The following is a 17,097-nucleotide window of genomic DNA, read 5'->3' as shown; positions in this document are numbered from 1 at the left end:
TTCAGTGCCACATCTCCACAGTTGTTGAACATCCCCAGGATGGTGATTTCCCCCTTCCCTGGGCAGCTGTGTCACTGAGCACTGCTCCTTCAGAGAAGAAATTTTCCTAATACCCACCCTGTCTTTGCAGCAATGGGCATTGATGCCAGGCACCACGGAAGCCCTCAGCAGACTGCAGCGCACAAGGACTACCTGCACCATCTTCCTTCCAGCATCTGAAGCCTTTAGGAACTTCCCTGCACGCCTATGTACTAAGCTGACATTTCTCCTTGGCTCGCTCAGAGCTTTCACAGCTCAATTAATAACCGTTTAGTAGGAGTTTAGAGGTCACTGGCTGAAGTCAGGGCTGCTGGCAGAACGCAGGGCACTATCGCGCCCAGCTATTGTAATGAGGCACTCAGGTGGAGGCAGAAGCACTCAGACAGACATGGAATGACCCATAATTTTCCAGCAGCTGACCCCAGGGCTCAGTCAGGAGCAGTGGCAGCGCCAGAGAAGCAAAGCATCCGAGTAAGAAATACAATTCTGGCACTTGACTCATCTCCATCCCTTCATCTTTAGGTTACGCAGTCATTTAACTTCAGGAGAAAATAAGACCAGGTGACAAGATCCTAAAACAAAAGAGCACTGGGGGATGCTACCAGCTACACAGAAGGTGTATATATACAGCTGCAAAGGTGCTGCTCTTCCCTTCAGCCAGCTGGGACTCACTTGGCACGCAGAGCCAGCTGCCGGTCATTGGGGCACACCCAGGGGCCCGTCCCACTGCCAAAAATTGTGTCGGCCATGGCACACCTGGAAGGAGAAAAAGCACCGTGAGGCACAGCCGTCCCAAAGCGATGTCCCAGAGGCGACCCGCCGGCGTCACACGCCCGCAGACAGCAATAAAAGCATGCCATCATCTCTGTGAAATACGCGCCAATAAATAGCTCCTAACGCTGCACCGAGACAAAGCTGGGAGCTGAGGTTTTATAGCGCTCTGCAAAAGGCCACGGGCTGTCAGATCCGCTGCCATTTTTCATTTCAAAGCCAGAGAAAAGTGTTGTTTGCTACGATCTCTGCCCCGTCACCTCCGGAGCCCCAGCACTGCAGTGGCTCTGAAGGACACGGGAGGACGCGGCGGTTGTTGGGTTTTCACCTCTTAATGGGGGTAACAAACAAAAGCCCACGCGACAATCAGCACAAACAGTGGCAAGGTGCTCCGTTCATTAAAGCTGCCAGTGTAAGAGCCAGATATTTATAACACAGCCCACAATAGCAGCTTGTTTGCATGTGCTGGAGGCAGCACCTCTCCCAGCAGCGCTCCTCCTGCGCTCACACCGGCACCCAGAAGGGCAGCCAGCAGATTTCAGCCCAGGCACTGCGATGCACCGAGCCTTCCTCCCACCGGATCAGCTCCCTAATGCATACATTTCCAAGTATTAATACTTACCTTCCCCACAACAGACACATGCCAGCTTTAAAACCATACCTGCTGAGCAGAGATAACGCACTTAATGCTGTTTGGCAAACAACACATCAGATCCAACAGCAGCAAGTCCCACCACCTGCCAACCGCGCCGTAATTCCCAAGAAAACACATGTTCCAGCCTCAATTCACAGCACACTCACCCAGTGCTGTGGCTCTGCGCCTGCACCCACGCCTGCTGCTGACACTGAGCTTCCGTGCCAGGCACAGAGCCCTGCAGCACACACAGCCTTGGCCCTTTTATAGCAGCAGCAGCTCGTGCAGATCGATCCAACCCTGTGCTGCAATCAGTCCTGGCATGGAGCGCTGACCTGGGCTGCACAGCACATGGTGCAGCTCATCCTGAAGGGTCGGCCCTAGATCACAGAAGGGACCTTTAAGGCCATCTGGTTCAAATCGCTGCAAGGCGCAGGGACACCTGCAGCTCCATCAGGATCTCAGAGCTGCTCCAGCCCAGCCTGTCCTTCCACTAGGCAAACGTGGAGCAAAGCACAGCCCGTGCACCAAAAGTGCCCAGCACTGGGAGGTGCCTACCTGGAAGTCAGCTCCATGACAAGCACTTTGCTGTGCACACAGGGTGGGAAACAGCATCCTGCCCTGCTCTGCAGAGCTTTACCTGCTCCAATGGGGCTGAAGGCAAGTCAGAACGTTGCAGATGGCTCTGCACTTTGCCTCTGCAAGATGCTCAGTTAGATGCAAGTGCTTCAGTGGAGGAAATAAGAACACTATGGGACTGCAGGCTCTGCTGGGGGGGAACAGGAACAGTAACGGGGTTGGAAAGAAAGGAACACGCATGGCCACAGGACTGATGACACCAGAATGGGGACAGCACAGAGCATCCTCCCTCTTATCTCTGTCCAGGACACGGAGTGCAGCACAATCAGCCTAATCAGAAACACCAAGGCTGGGGAGTCATCTCCATGGTCTGCAAGGGAGTTCTCTCCCTCCCATCATCCTGCGACCTGCTGAACAGCCCTCCACCTGTTTGCTCCTTTCCTTATGATGGAAGAAATCAGGCAGAACAAATCCTCATTAAAGCTGTGTGCACCTGGCTGTGCTCAGCAGTGAGCCAGCAACATGAGGGGGGGAGAGGGAAAATGTGGAATCACACCACTCTGCAGCTCTGCAGAGGGGAAACAGCAGGGCTGTGCTGGTGACAATCCTGCAGTGGAGAACTGGGGGTCCCTTCCTGCTGGGCAGCCCTGGGGAATGCTCCAGGTTCTCATCCTCCTCCTCAAATGGTGACTACATCACAGCTAAAGCTGAAAGGTTTTGCTGACATTGAGCTGCCTGCAGGTGCCCACAAACCATGAACTCCTCGCAGCCCTGCAAACACCACAATGCCCTCCACAGACCCATCAGGAGCTCCCCAGCCAGTTTTCACGGCCTGGTTATTTCAGCTAAGCGGCTCGCAATCTGTTTTAATTTGTTTTTATAGGAAATTAATTAGGCAATTATTTTTTCTTTTAAATACTTTAAAATGAAACAAAAACGAAGCAGTGGCACAGAGCTGAGCTCCTGCTTCCCAGCTGCTGTAATTACCTCTCCTGCTCCGAGCTCATGGCTTCCCCCAGGACCACCACACACATCAGTGCCATCTCAGCCCCACGTCCCTTCCAGCCACTCCCACAAAGACATGCTGTAATTACTCTCCGCTCTGGCACCAGACCCCATTATCCCCCATAACCTTAGCAACTGAGAGAGCATTCGTTCCCGTTGCTACGACAGAGGAGAAATGAGGGAGATAAGGGCACCAGGCTGGGCTCCATCAGTGCAGGAAGGCCATGAGGCTGTTTGAAGGCAACGAGTGATGTGACTGTGCCCAAACAAGCACCAGCCTCAATCAGGGCTTTGCTGCTCATACAATCACAGAACCATGGAATCATTAAGGCTGGAAAAGACCTCTCAGACCATCGAGTCCAACCTGCCCACCGTGCCCACTGACCACATCCATCAGTGCCACATCCCCACGGGTTTGGACCACCTCCAAACAGAGCACGTGGGGAATAAAACAGAAAGTTCCCATGCCCCAGAGCTGCTTCCAGCACAGCAGCAATGGCAGAAGCCCAACTGCATTAAGACGGCGCTTATTAAAGACATTACAAAGCAAAATGCCCTGCAGGTCCATGCCAGTCCTGGGAGGAGGAAGATAAAATCAGCTCTACAGGAAAACTGGCACACGGTACCAACGAGCCTGTATTAATGAGAGGCACCCATTAACGTGGCTGCTTGATATATGGTGAGCCACAAAGGAGCAGGCTCTGCCCAAGCAGATCCACTCATCCTGCAGCCCACAGTGCAGGGGAGGGCAGCCAGGTGGGTCTGCAAACGTGGGTCCATCCATATCCATCCAGCCTCAGCCCTGCAGGTGCTTTGCTGGGTGCATAATTCATGCTGCTCAGCTCTTTGACTCACGTTCTGGAGCAGCCTGACCTGGCACAGGGCTCCGAGAAGCAAATTAGCATCTAAACGGCCAATTAGAGAAACTAATTTCTCTATGCTGATGCACTACCCAGCTCAGGAGGCCCGGGCAGAACACGCAGCTCCAGCCTCGAGTTTCTTAGAAAGAATTGGACGCAGACAGGAAAGGCAGAGCCAAGGAACCGTGTGCCATCCCCCGCGGTGACCTTGCACGAACCAGGAACTGCCCTGCCAGCCGCCGGCTGAGGCGGCCACGGCCACTGCCGCTGGGGAAACGCCGCCTGAGCATCCCCGAGGTCACACATCCCCGCTGAACGCGGCTGCCGGAGACTCCCGGCCGCCGCCGGGGCGAACGAGAGGGAACCGCGGACTTTGACCCAGAGCTGGAGATGTGCGCAGACCCGACGCCCCGGGACGGGCACAGCGCAGCACCCAAAGGAGCAACAGCGGGACGGTGCCCGCACGCGGCCGCACCCGAAGCCCATCAGCCTCACGGGGAGCGCTGACCTTCGGCCCCGCACCTCTCGCCCATTCCCCAACCCTCCTCCGCTCCCTCCCAGCCCCTTGCACGTCACCCGGCCGCGCTGCAGGCGCACTTGGCAGCAGTTTACGGGACACCCTCCCGCTTTCGGAGCCTCCTCCCAGCAATAGCACGGGGACCGGCACCCCGCCCATTCCCCGCAAGGCTCCGCCCGAAGTCCCGCTCCCAGCGTCGGGCTCAGCCCCACCACCCGCGGCTTCGTCCCCTCTCAGAGCCTCTGTCTTTCCGTCCGTCCGTCCGTCCGTCCGTTCCCTCGAGGCTGCGGCACAAACGGAACGCACCTGCACGGCTCGGCTCCGCTCCGGGCGCCCCCGTATGCAGAGCGCCCCCTGGCGGCACCGCGCCGCTGCACCGCCCCGGAGCGGAGCGGGGCGGGGCTGCGGCCTCGGGGCCGGGCGGGGGGTGGAAGGCACCTGTAGGGGAAGGGAGGGGGGAGCAAGCAGAAGGGAAGTGAAGGGGAAAGGAAAGAAAGCGAGGTAAAAGGAAAAAGAACCGAAGTAAACGAAGTGAAGCCAAATAGTAAACAAACAGAACCAAAATAAACCAAGAGAACCAAAATAAACAAAGAGAAGGAAGCAAACCAACCCTACAAAGCTCCGAAGGGTGGAGCGTGCTGGCTGTGTGCACCATTGGGAAGTGGCACTGATGGGGCTTTGTGCAGAGCTCTGGGCTCGGATTGGGGTCAGAAAATCGGATTTTGTCACAATGAAAGGAATTCATGCCAACCTGGTGTTGGGAGGTGCGTTGCTTCAGTAAAATGTCACCTGTGTGTGCTTTTCCAGCAAGCCTACAGTGGTCCCCTAGCTGCCATTGCAGCCCTCCATCACTAAGGGGATGGGGGGGATGAGGGGATGGCAGCCCCGTGGAGCCCCATGGCTGAGCTGTGGTCCCTCTGCAGCACTGTGTGTCACAGCCATGCGCAGAGCAGTGCTGGGTCCCAGCCAAGAGGACAAGCCCAGGCAGCCCTGGCTCCACGGCTGTCCTGGAGACATCACCAAACAGGAGAAGGACGCGGGGAGATGGAGGGGAGAGCACTGAGGAGAGGAACAAAACGGGGAGGTGAGCAGAGAGATGGATGGGAAGGAAGGGGATGGAGGGTCGAGATGGAGGGGCTGGGGAAGAGGAGGTGATGTGCTGAGGGCAGGCAGATGGGGCTATGGGGCAACGAACATCTCACCACTGAATCCCTTCCCTCCCTTCCCAGGCTTGGGAGCTGCCACAGTGGCAGGCGGGCGTCAGGGGGCCAAGGGCTGCACACGGGGCCTGGAGATGCCAGCAGAGCAGAGCACTGCTGCCATGCAAAGAGGTGAGATGGGCTGGGGAGGTGAGATGGGCTGGGGAGAGATCACCCAGCCACAGCTCGAGGCCAGATGTGGACCTACACAGCTCCCACCGAGCGCTCCATCTGTGGCCATGTATGTAAGCACACAGTACAGGTGTGGGAGCTGTTAGGTTAACACACAAATCTGTGCTTCCCAAATGTCGGTAGCATTTTTGATTCCTTATTAATGGACACGTGCGTGGCATAGCAAATACAGGATTATTTCATCATCCTTGTTACAAAGAAAGAGCAGAAAAGCCTGAGTGCAGTGTATAGGTTTTGGCTAATTGGGCTGATACCACACCAGCAGGAAAACACCACCGCAAACACAGAAAGCAGAAGGCTCACCCTGCTGCACACCGTGAGGACTTCGGCCACGGGAGGAACTCTGACTCAGCCCAAAGTAACGCCAAAGGGACACAGGTGGGCACGGAGGTCAGCACAGTTTCGGCGTCAGCTTCCACCATTTCAGACTCCAGCCAAACAGATCTCAGCCTTTCTGCTCAATTTAACGAAAGCCTTCGGTGGGATGGGATCCTGGAGGACCCCGCAGCAGAGGAGGAGAGGCTGCAAACCTACAGGCTGAACAGAAGGAAGCGATACGAGCTGTACCTGCAGCAACACCACCCCACTGCAGGGCATCCCCCATCACTGCGCTCCCATCACACAGAGCATCGCTGCAGTTCTTTTCCAAGGCAGCAAACAGCTCCTGAATTCTGAGCGAGCCCTCCGAGCTGCAGCCTGAGCTGGCAGCAGAAAGCTCTCAGAGAGCTGTGCAGCTCAGCACCCATTGCTCACCGGTTTGTAACCGCACAAAGAATGGGATATTTGCAGGGGGGGGAAATGATGTATTTATTTCTATGCAAACACCATAAGAACCACGGAAAAGCTTTGAGTGAAAAAGGAATGAAAGACAACGAGGCCTCCCTGCATTACGCTTTTCAGATGGTTTATTATCAGTGAAGTAAAAGACAACTGAAAATGAGAGGGGGGGACAAACTCCACGGCCATCAGAGCACTTGCACAGAGCTGACCAGAGCTTCGCAGATGTTGGAGCATAAATAATGTAAAAAGTATCTCTACTAATTAAAATACGTTAAAAGGCATCGGCTTGCTTCATAAAAACCAGGTTGTGCCACCTCGTGCCCCAGTGGACCTTGGGGTTGTGTTTAAGGGACCATCTTGGTGTGGATTTGAGATGCATCCCCTAAATTCCGCTGTCTGAAGCTGATGTGTTTAATGACAACACCGTGCTGCTCTTCATCCTGGAGCAGAGCCCACCTGAACCTGTGCCACCCTGGAACTGTTTTGGGATTTGGTTACCTGAAGCAAAGATGAAGGACGTTCCGTTCTGAGCTAATAAATAAGTACAAAACCAAAAGGACGACAAAACTCAAACCCGCACCAACTCAAACCTGCTTCCCTGTTGCAGTCTCCCAGATCAGTTCATGCTAAAGTACATTTCCATACCATTCACCCCATGTGCACATACACACCGTAAGCACAGCTCCAGGACAGGCCCCTGGGTCTCTAACTCACTAAATCCTCGTTAGATGCAGGTTGAGAGCTGCCATTGCAACCTGAAGTTGTTCCCTTCGGCCCCACAACTCTCCTGCTGCACATGGCAGCGGTTCCCTGCAGCCCAAGCTGTTACCCCATCCTCATCCCTTCTCTGCTGCCTGGAGCTGCAAAAGCAGTTTCTCTCCTGCTCTACACTTCTTTCCAAATCACGCCTTCAGACCAGACACGAATGCCGTTAACATCTCAGATCTGTTAAGCACAGCACCCCAGACTTTCTGTTAGTTCTTCCCAGCAGATTCCAGGAGGCCATCCTTCCAGAGGAGAGTCCCATAATCCGAACCAAAATGAATGACAGCTCTGGCTGTACATAACCCAGCGACCTGGTGGTTTGTCTGCAAGAGCGAACAGCCCTTATCTTTGCACATCCCCACAAAGCATCCAATACACTTCCCCCAGCCCAATTCTATCCCACATTCTATTATTTTTTCCTCTGGGAAAACGCTTCCCCTTCTTTCCATCCGCACCGCGGGGTAGGGGAGGGAACCCTTTAACAGCAAAGAAATCCCTCACTGAGTCACACCCCCACTGAAAACCACCTTCGGGTCGTTCTGACGCTTAAAGCAGGAATAGGAGCTGAGCAAGAGGTGGGGACTGCAAAGGTGGGCTCTGCACCCAGCGCAGCAAACAGAGAGCGATAGGAGCGGGATGGAGCGGGATGGATCGGAGCATCGGGGATGGCCGCAAAACTCAGCAACCATCCAGGACGCAATCACTCCCGAAACACTCAGAGGTTTCCAGCTCGACGCTGGAGAGGAAACGCCGCAGGGATTTACGGCAGTTGTAATCCAGGGTGGTGGTGTACACAGTCTTGGCGTGCTTCGGGTAGACGATGGTGGTGCTGGTGAAGCGCTGGGCTTTGTTGCGGGGCTGGAAACGCAGCTCGGCTTTGTAGCTGCGCCACGTGCAGTCGGGGACGCAGACGATGGTTTGGCTGCAGGAGGAAACGCTGAAGCCCACGGGCATGTAGACGTCGTCGATGAAGTGCTTCTCTGAGTCGTATTTCACTGAGGAGGTGTACCTGGAATAGAGAGAGGAGGGGAGAGACGTGGGAGAGCTCTGCTCGTGCAGGTTGTGGGAAATGGAGTATCGGTGCTGCTCCTCAGCCCTACTGCCAGCACTCTGAATCACCTCCCCGCCACCACTGTCAGGTCAGTGTGGGAAGCCTACAGCCATCCTACAGACTCCAGTGCCTCAATCTAGAGGGCTGCATTCACCCTTAGGCTCTGCACAGAAGCATCCCTACTCTGTGCTGTGTTAAGTCCATACTGTATTCTCTTTGTTTTCCACTGTCAAGAGTCATCTCTCATCCCCTTTACACTGCAGCAGCTCTGGGTTGGCCTTCACTCGGTGCAAACAGCCCCACTGGGCTCCTTCCCACCTCCAGGACTGCAAATTTCAGCCCCTCCTGCACCGGGCAGAGGACAATTCCTTTCCCTTAATAAAGAGGTGGCTTCTGTGAAGGTCCTCTCCTGGTTAATGAGTTGAGAGGCAGCGTTCAGGAGTAAAAGCAGGGCTGTAAAACACAGGAAGTCTTCCTGGAAAAAAACCATATGGGATTAAAGAGAGGCTGAACACTCCTTCAGTCTGTGCAAATGTCCAGGTCCAGGAATGTACAGCTGCGTGAGCAACAGCTCTGCAAATAAATTAACTTGACTCACAGCACTGATAAGGCCCAGCTACTCCTTTACGTGCTAACTCCTTCCAACCAGTGATGGTGTAACGCAGTATTTACCTTATTTCCTTTGGTGGTAAAGGGTCAAACTCAACGCCTTCGCCAAAGGATAAAGGACACAGTCTTGGAGTGCAGCTGGAGAGAGCAGGGCTGGGAGAGAACGTGGAATTCTGCAAGAAAAGTAAAAATGATGCCTGTTAAGTCACAGCATTGGCATATTCTGCAGCACTTCCTGTTATGTATAGGAGAGTCTGCTGGGCAGAATGCAGGGGGTGCAGCCCACAGGGCACAGCATCACCCCAAAGAAGAGGGCACGGGGCAGCTCTGGAAGGCACAGTGCTCCCTTCGGGAACAATGCAGGGCACAGGGAAGGCAAGGAGCAAACTTCACGTGGCTGCTGTGCCCCAGCACCGTCCCAAAAGCATTAAACCAAAGCAGCGACGGTCCTGTGAGGTCCCACACCGGGAAGGACCGAGCAGCACAGCAGCCCCGTGCCCTCTGCTGGAAGGGCAACGCCGGGCTCCCCGCTGTCCCCAGGGTCTCCGATCCCCCCGCGGGCGCTCAGCCCGTCCCAATTCCACCTTTGCAGTACGAACACTCGTACCGTACCTCAGCAGGAGTAACGCTCCGGAGCGCTTCCCGCAGCCATGCGCGGATGCTGCCGGCTGGGAGCGCTTTGGCACACCGGCTCCAGACCCGGGACGGACTCGGGACACCGCGGGGTCACACAACGATCCCAACTCCGACGGGAGACCGAGCTGCCGCGGGCTGGGAGCCGCCGATTGCCCCGGCACCAGACCCCAGACCGCGGCCCCAGCCGCCGTTTCCACGAGCCGAACCTCCCTCCCGTTTCTCCCCAGAGGGACCCGAACGCCCGGGACGTACCGCAGCCGCGGAGATGGACGCGTGGGGCTCGGGTTCCGGCAGTCCGTTGTGCGCGGTTCGCTCGGGGCTCCCGGCGGAGATCGGCCAGTGTGGATGGGCGGGTCCGGGGCTGGGGGGCAGCCCGGAATCGGGGCTGTCGAGCCCCGCGTCGCCCCGCTTCCTGGCGTCGGGCAGCTCGGGAACGTCGCGCAGGCTGAGCCGCCCCACCATGGCGGCGCCCCCAGCCCGGCCCGCTCCGCGCCCTGCGCCCGGACGGCGGCGGGAGGGGCGTGGCCTACGGGGGCGCGGTCACGAAAATGGGCGTGGTTACAGCGACGTGGGCGTGGCTTAGGGAGTGAGGCCCACGAGAAGAGGCGTGGTTAGAGCAAAGGGGGCGTGGCTTAAGCAAAGGGGCGGGGCCTACGCGGGGCTCGCAGCCCCTCACCGAGCGGTGGGGAAAAGATCCGTGGGGCGTCCGGTGGGCGTCCGCTGTGCTGAGCTGAACGCCCCGCGTGCACCCGGCTGCGAGGGTGGTGAGGCAGTGGGGAATTGTGAATCAGGTTGGAAAAGAGCTCTCAGATCCCCACGTCCAGCCCCACTGCATCCCACTGTGCCCTCAGCGCCTCATCTCCGCTGTTTCTGAGCGTCTCCTGGGATGGGGACACCTCACCTCCCTGTGTGCCGCTGCAGCGCCACTCCTGAGAGCAAAGGTTTCCTAATACCCAACCTGACCCTCCCTTGCGTGACACGAGGCCATCACCTCTCACTCTATCACTGTTACCTGGGAGAATAAATCAACCTCCTGTCCACAACGAGCAATAAGGTCCCAGAGGTATGGAATCAAAGACAGGCTTCAAACAAAGACCCTTCAAACATCGCAGAGCTGCCTTCAGCTCCCGCTGCAGAGCTGGAGCCATGCGGCAGCGCTGCCACCCTCAGCCACATTATTCAGGCAAAGCTGCAGAAGGTGAAAGAAGAAAACAGAAGAGGCCTTTCCAGCACTCGATGAGACTAAAGGAAGGGTTTCTGGAAAATCCTAATGAAGTAATTGCGCCATGTCATCAGATTCGGTGGGGGAATACTCATGTGGAGGGAAAGCAATGCCTGCAGGCAGCCAAAGCAAACAGCCCCGTGCAGGAACACGCTGTCTGGCCTGATGGGCTCAGCACCAGAGAACCCAAAGCCTTAAAAAGAATTCCTTCACTGCCCCCAAATTGAAAGCAGAGCGGAGCTTTCAGCCGTAGGCGTCTGTGGTTTGCAGCTATGCTGTGCTGGGAACTCCGGATACTTCCTCAAGGAATTTACATTCCTTTGAAGAAATACTATGAGGCTGTTTGTCTTTGCTGGAAAAAAAAAAAAAAAAAAAAAAAAAAAAAAAAAAAAGCAGATGGAAAGAAAAAGGATGTTAAAAAAAAAAAAAATTAATTGAAATCTTTGGGGTCTGAGCAAATGTGCTGGACAGGTGTTCGGTTCCTTTTGATTTAAACACATTCCCTAAGAAGAGCAATGGGAAAGCCGATCGCTTCTTGCTCCAAAACTTCCCATAAAAGCCCTTTATGAAATGAACTGCTGGAGCAGTTTCCAGATGAACGCAATTGTTGTTTCAGAGCTGCTGTGGAGCTCCTGAGCTACGACTGCTCTGCCAGTAACCAAGTCAGCATTGTTTACAGCAGGGATGACCTGTAGCATTCACCCAGCGGCTGCCTCCAGGACCAGAGGTGTCCCCAGTGCTGCTCCTGCAGTGTTGGACCCTTCCTGGCTCTTGTTTCTGGGTTTAGCAGCTGAAGCAGAGGGGTCTGAGCAGCCTGAAGTTGCCCTGCAACCCATATTTAGGGCTGATAACTTCTTTGCTAGATGAAAGTGAAAGGGTTAAGCAGGATTGTAGCTCCCTGATAACAAGGATACACTTGCTGAAAGCCTCTCTCTTTAAACCTCTCATACCCTGTGGATCTATGCATCACCAATGGCACTGGAAATCTTTTCCCTGTTTGTCCACATTATTTACTTTTTAACTGCCTGCCCACGGCTGGGACAAAGCAGATCTGAGTCTCTTATCAAGATCCTCTTTCTATAAAGGACTTTCCACCAGGGCTGGGCTCGCTCAGCGTAATCAGCAATCAAACAATAGCTGCATTGACAGCGAGCAGGGGGGTCATCCCTGCGGTGAAACAAATCAGAAGGATGCTGTGTTATTCGATAACGATGGAAAATTATTTCCAAATGATGGGAAATACCAGGCTGCTCCCGTGGGTGCAGACCACAAATGAGCTGGACACTGAGTTCTGCTCGCAGCCACGCTTGGAAGCAGCAGGAATCGCAGAGATTTGGGAATTGCACAGCACTGGGATTCAGGTTCTTCTCTTAAAGGATGATGGTGATGGCACTGAGTCATGCTGGCACCTGGTCACCACAACCCCAGAACTGATGGCACCAGCTCTCTGCAAAGCAAAAGCTGGCAAAGCCCCAAATCCAACCCCATGCGCTCACACCTGGGAGCTGAGGGCCAGCAGAGTTTCTCTGGCTGAGATCCATGAATGAGCACAGGCAGCAAACCCAGCAGTTCCAGAGAAAAGCAAATGAGGCACTAATTCTCCAGGCTAATTCTATACCAAGCTCCTAACCGGGGCTACAGAGGCCAACGAGGTGGGAAAGCCAGGAGGGAGCAGAGCTGCCAGGGAGTCACAGCAATCAGGAGCACAAGCCCCAGCACACAGCACGTTTTGGGTGAGGAACTGCTGCATTTTGCTGTGTGCAGCTGTACAGAAAGCATCCAGAAGCATCCAGTAACCATTTAATTCAGTGTCACAGTCCAACATACAGCCAGAATTACACCTCGGCCAAAGCACGTTAAAAGTGGCACTTTACACAGGAGAAAACCTTCCTTTATTCCCCAGAGAGGTAAATGCCAAAAGCTGACACATGCATACAGACGTGCCAAACCCCATAAATACCCACAAGTCAGGGGGACAAAATCCTCAAAACTGGAAATAGAAAAATGCAAAGTGGAACTCCAAATATCCAGACCCGTAACACTCCTCAAGGGCTGAAACTAAAAATCCATTTCTCCTTTTATTTCCTCTTATTTCCAGAATGAAACACAGAGAATGAAACAGGAGAAGCCTTCAGGGAAAGACACATGACGATAACTTGAACATCATCTTCAGCTATTCATAATTCAGTGAGAGAGTCATCCACAGACATAGCGAAAATTTATCTCAAATAAATTATTTCCCCCCTCTGGGAATAATGAATCTCTGCAGCACCATGTTCCCCCCACCCCAACCACTGCATCCAACAACAATAATTCACATTGTGCCTTGAGATAATGTGTCCTTTAAGAAGGGCTGCTCACAATCCCAATGAGCTTTTCAATACCCTTCTTTTGTCACCTGATGTGAAATTAGAAGAAATGAGTGAATAAATGGGCTTGGGGAGACGTGTAATGCTGTCCCTCCTCGTTGCTACCTCCCACTGCAGGATCCTGGCCTGGGGACCCCAAAAACACATCCAAAAGAGACAGTGTTACCTCACCTGTTGGCATGCACCTCACTGCAGGGCTAGGGTGCATGGAGCTGTTAGGAGATACCTGCCTAGTAAGGATCTCCTCTCTGTGGGTTTGTTCATTCTGCTCGAATCCTGTGACCATCTCCTGACTGCTTGGAGCAGGCTGATTTGCTGGCTGTGCAGAAGGAGTACAGGGTTTTACCATGCTGGGCATGCATTCTGCCTTCCCACCATCACCAAATGGGCAGAAGGAAGGGGTGCAGCCCATGCCCCAAAAATACAGCCCCTGCAGGGAATGGCAGCTGTGCTGGGAACTTCTCATTTTCCCCCTGCAGAGAATCTCAGGGGCTGGGTGGACAGAGCTCATTTTCCTGTAGTCTGCCTGACCCCTCCCTCCCAGCTGTGCAGCAGTGAGTACTGATGTCCACAGTGACACATCCATAGTGACCAGTCCCCTAAAAATTAAAGTCACAAGACCCAAATTCAATGAGGTTGGGACCCTACCTGGAAGGCATCTGATAGTGCATTCACTCCTCACCTACAGGACTGTTACATGACATTTTCCTTGCAAATACCTGTGAAGCTTGAGTTAACATAAAGCAGGCACAGCTGGTCTGTTGGCCCCAAAGTCCATGTGAGATTCAATCATTTACTAAGTGGGCACACAGTTTCAGAGTCCCAAGAGAAGGGTACAGAGGAGTTCAGGAAGAAATCCAGCATTGGTAGAGAGGAGGTGATGAGTGCCTGCACTGAGCCTCCTCTGGGACACACCACAGGCAGGGCAGGGATGCTGACATCCCAACAGATCCTACTTGGTGCTGGCATCATGGCTCTGTCCTGGGCCTTTCCAACAATTGCAGTGGAGCTTTCAGATGCCTGAATCCCAGTTGTTAAAGATTATTATTATCATTAGTATTATTTTGTTTCTTTCTGTCCCTCCCAATCCCCAAATAAATAATGAAACAGAGGAGCAGCTCTGCAACAGGGAGCGAGCAGTAACACCAAGTTCTCAGGCAAAATCCATAGTGATGCAGCAGGAGAGCCTCACTGGGCTGGTGGCTGGGACAAGCACATCATAGCCAGATGCTCTGTGCACCTAAACCCCTTCTGTAGATGCTGACTTCCAGGTGCCTCTGTTTCCTCCACCACAGTGTCCTGGGTTTTACCCACGCTAAGCTATCTAAGGGCAAACACCATGGTCAGATTCTCCCTTGGTCTCAATGGAGCAGCAGTACCACAGCACATGATGGGCAACAGATCACAGGGCATGTGAGAGCGATGGGACACGGATCTTCCAGCAGCATTCTGTAAATATTAACTCCCAAGATCTGTGCTCTCCCAGTGCCTGCAGCTAGTCCTGAGCAACAGGTTCCTTCTGCTCAAAGTCTTTTTTTGATGAGTTTCTCCAGTTTCCGTATCCGGGAGGATTCCTGCTCAGGTGTTGGGGTGCTCAGTGAGAGTGAGCTGCTGTTCTCCACCCCAGAAGGAGGTGCTGGGAGGCGCTGGCGGAAAAGCTCCAGCATGCTGCTCTGCTCACTCCTCTTCAGGCCCTGCCACAGCAAAGGGAAGCAATGAGGTTAGATCTAGGAGCAGGCACATGGGTTGATGACCGCAGGAAAACTCATTTCAAATCTCCTTTGCTCACCCTCCAAACAGCAGATCTCTCAGTGACACAGAGACAGCTGAGCTCTGCCCCTTATATATACAGCTTATATAGCTATAAGCACACTAACCAAACTGAGGCGGTGCTCTTCAGGAGCAACTCTACACACTTTCATGATAGAGAGGATACATTTGCCTTCAAAAATGTCTTTCCCACTCCCAAATCCCAGATCCCTTCTATTTCTACTATTATTTCACCAGTAATCTCAGAGCAGCTCTACAAACGAGTAGAAGTTCTGCAGGACTGCTTCTAACCTTCATGTCCAGTATCTTCTGGAAAGTGTCCGTGCTGCAGTCAGCAAGAAGCTTGATGTAGTTGTCAACAAACACAACTGGGGGCTCATGTGGGGCCATAACCACCTGCCAAGGCAAGAACAGAGGAGCTCAGACAAATTCTAGGAATGAAAGGCAGTGCTGAGTTCAGGCTTGAGAGTGACAGCAGGACTGGTTGTTTCTCATAAAATACAATGTTTAAGGAACAAGTAAGATGTTGCATGTGCCAACAGGTAAATGTGAGTGGAAGTCCCCTGCCCAGCAGGGGATCAGGCAGCAGGAGTCATGCATGCATGTGCATGCAAACAAATAGGACAGGAAGAGCACAGGACCAGACTCTTCCCCATCTCTGAAAATGTTTCCATATGTTTCCACTGACCCATCTCAACTCATGCTACATTCTGTCACTGAGACATTTCTTTCTTTCGCTGCACTTCAGACCAATGAAACATCATAGCCATGTATACACTTATAAATCCTTAATTTACAGCCCTTGTAAAAATCCAGTGCTAAGATGAAAAGCTGGAACTTCAGACACTGCAGCCAGAGAAGAAAGGAAACGGCTCTGCAGGATGTGCACTTCTTAACTCCCTCCTCCGTGCTCACATCTGAGCTTTCTGCAGCTTAGCTGAATTAACATGTTTGTGCCATCCATGGGCTTAATGATCCTCCCACTGAATTAGCTGTACGGGTACAAGCCAGGACACAGTGCTACACACAGTGGCACTGTGTGCAACAGAGGCATCACTTCTAAACCATCTCAGTACTATGGAGGAGAGCCTGTGACCCCTGTGTGTATTACTCCATCCTTTTGATGGAGTGAATTTCTTAAGGAAAAGTCTCCTCAATGTACAGTGTAAGCATCAAGGAAAGACTTGATTCTGTGCACGAGAGACAACAACGTTCCCTGCTCCTGTTGGCAATAAAAGGGTATTTTTCTTCAGGCTATTCCTACAAAAAATTTAGACTTGCTTTAACTTATCTAATAACACTTCAGTCATTTCATCCCAAAAGCAGAGAATTTCAGAACTGATTTACAAATCCAGAACACAAACTCAACCATGACATCGCCTTGGGTGTGTGAGCAAAGCAACATGGAGAAGCAGCCGAACACAGAGAGCCCAAATCACTGTCAGAAGCATCCTCACAGTGTGGTAAGCGAGCAGGGGACAAACCCACTGCCCAGCACAGCACAACTGCAGAACTCCTTTGGCTTCTCCTGGGCTCAGACCTACCTTCTTGCTGCAGAAAGACAATGAGGGGGAAGGGGAAGCAGGGGAGATTGCTTTGCTCGTTACTTTTTATGAAGACAACACACAGCTTTTGGGTCATTTTCCAGGCACCAGGTCTGGAAAATGAAAAAGGGCTCTGGTGAATACAGTAACCCAGACATGTTTGCACTGGCTGTTGCACTAGACAGTAAACAGGTGACTCAAGCACAGCTTGGCTCCCCTGCGGGATGAAGTCTGCACAAAGGCCTGGAGTAACCTGAACTGGAGGGTCTGCCCTAAGACAGATACTCATGGATGTTAGCTCTGATTTTCACAACCTCCCAAGGGAACCTGCTTGCCTCAGCTCTCCCAGTAAGCAGAACCTGAGCACTCAGCTATCTTGAAAAATGAGGATAAAACCCCAAATGTGGTGTTAAAAGAGAAGCAGCGGCAAAACCAAGGCCGACGAGCCAGGTTTCTGCAGCAGCTGGCAGCACACCCGTACAAGCACGCATACATTCACGTGCAATCTGCAGTGCTGTGTTCAGAGCAAGGGCCCCCTGGAATTTGCTTGCTCGG

General features: G+C 53.2%; 3 protein-coding genes across 11 annotated transcripts in view; all 3 read right to left on the bottom strand.

Annotated features, from left to right (window-relative positions):
- RPH3AL (rabphilin 3A like (without C2 domains)) overlaps nt 1–4,738 on the bottom strand; it is a 30,708-nt gene extending 25,970 nt beyond the window's left edge. The window contains exons 1-2 of one of the 8 annotated variants that reach the window (XM_090122540.1): nt 4,712–4,738; nt 712–795 (exon numbers count right to left, since the gene is read on the bottom strand). In XM_090122540.1, the coding sequence (XP_089978666.1) occupies nt 712–788 (77 nt within the window). In that variant the 5' untranslated portion in view covers nt 789–795; nt 4,712–4,738. The other 7 variants (XM_031591562.2, XM_031591563.2, XM_090122542.1 and 4 more) reach the window with 7 other exon arrangements.
- Nucleotides 4,739–6,683: 1,945 nt separating this feature from the next.
- RFLNB (refilin B) lies at nt 6,684–10,167 on the bottom strand. Its single transcript, XM_031591566.2, has 3 exons — nt 9,890–10,167; nt 9,065–9,174; nt 6,684–8,350 (listed from the first exon to the last, which is right to left on the bottom strand). Exons 1-3 carry the CDS (start codon nt 10,097–10,099, stop codon nt 8,020–8,022), a joined length of 651 nt encoding a protein of 216 aa, XP_031447426.2. The 5' UTR covers nt 10,100–10,167; the 3' UTR covers nt 6,684–8,019.
- A 2,745-nt stretch (nt 10,168–12,912) lies between these two features.
- Nucleotides 12,913–17,097, bottom strand: part of VPS53 (VPS53 subunit of GARP complex) — a 48,956-nt gene continuing 44,771 nt past the window's right edge. For both annotated transcript variants that reach the window (XM_031591567.2, XM_090122308.1), the window contains exons 21-22: nt 15,290–15,394; nt 12,913–14,922 (exon numbers count right to left, since the gene is read on the bottom strand). In XM_031591567.2, coding sequence (XP_031447427.1) covers nt 14,752–14,922; nt 15,290–15,394 — 276 coding nt within the window. In that variant the 3' untranslated portion in view covers nt 12,913–14,751. The remainder of the gene's footprint in view (nt 14,923–15,289; nt 15,395–17,097) is intronic.

The sequence above is a fragment of the Phasianus colchicus genome, chromosome 21, assembly GCF_987193195.1.
Source record: "Phasianus colchicus chromosome 21, bPhaCol1.hap1.1, whole genome shotgun sequence".
Taxonomy (NCBI): Eukaryota; Metazoa; Chordata; class Aves; order Galliformes; family Phasianidae; genus Phasianus; species Phasianus colchicus.
The sequence above is the reverse complement of the archived record's forward strand: the minus strand, read 5'-3'. Positions and strand labels throughout refer to the sequence as shown.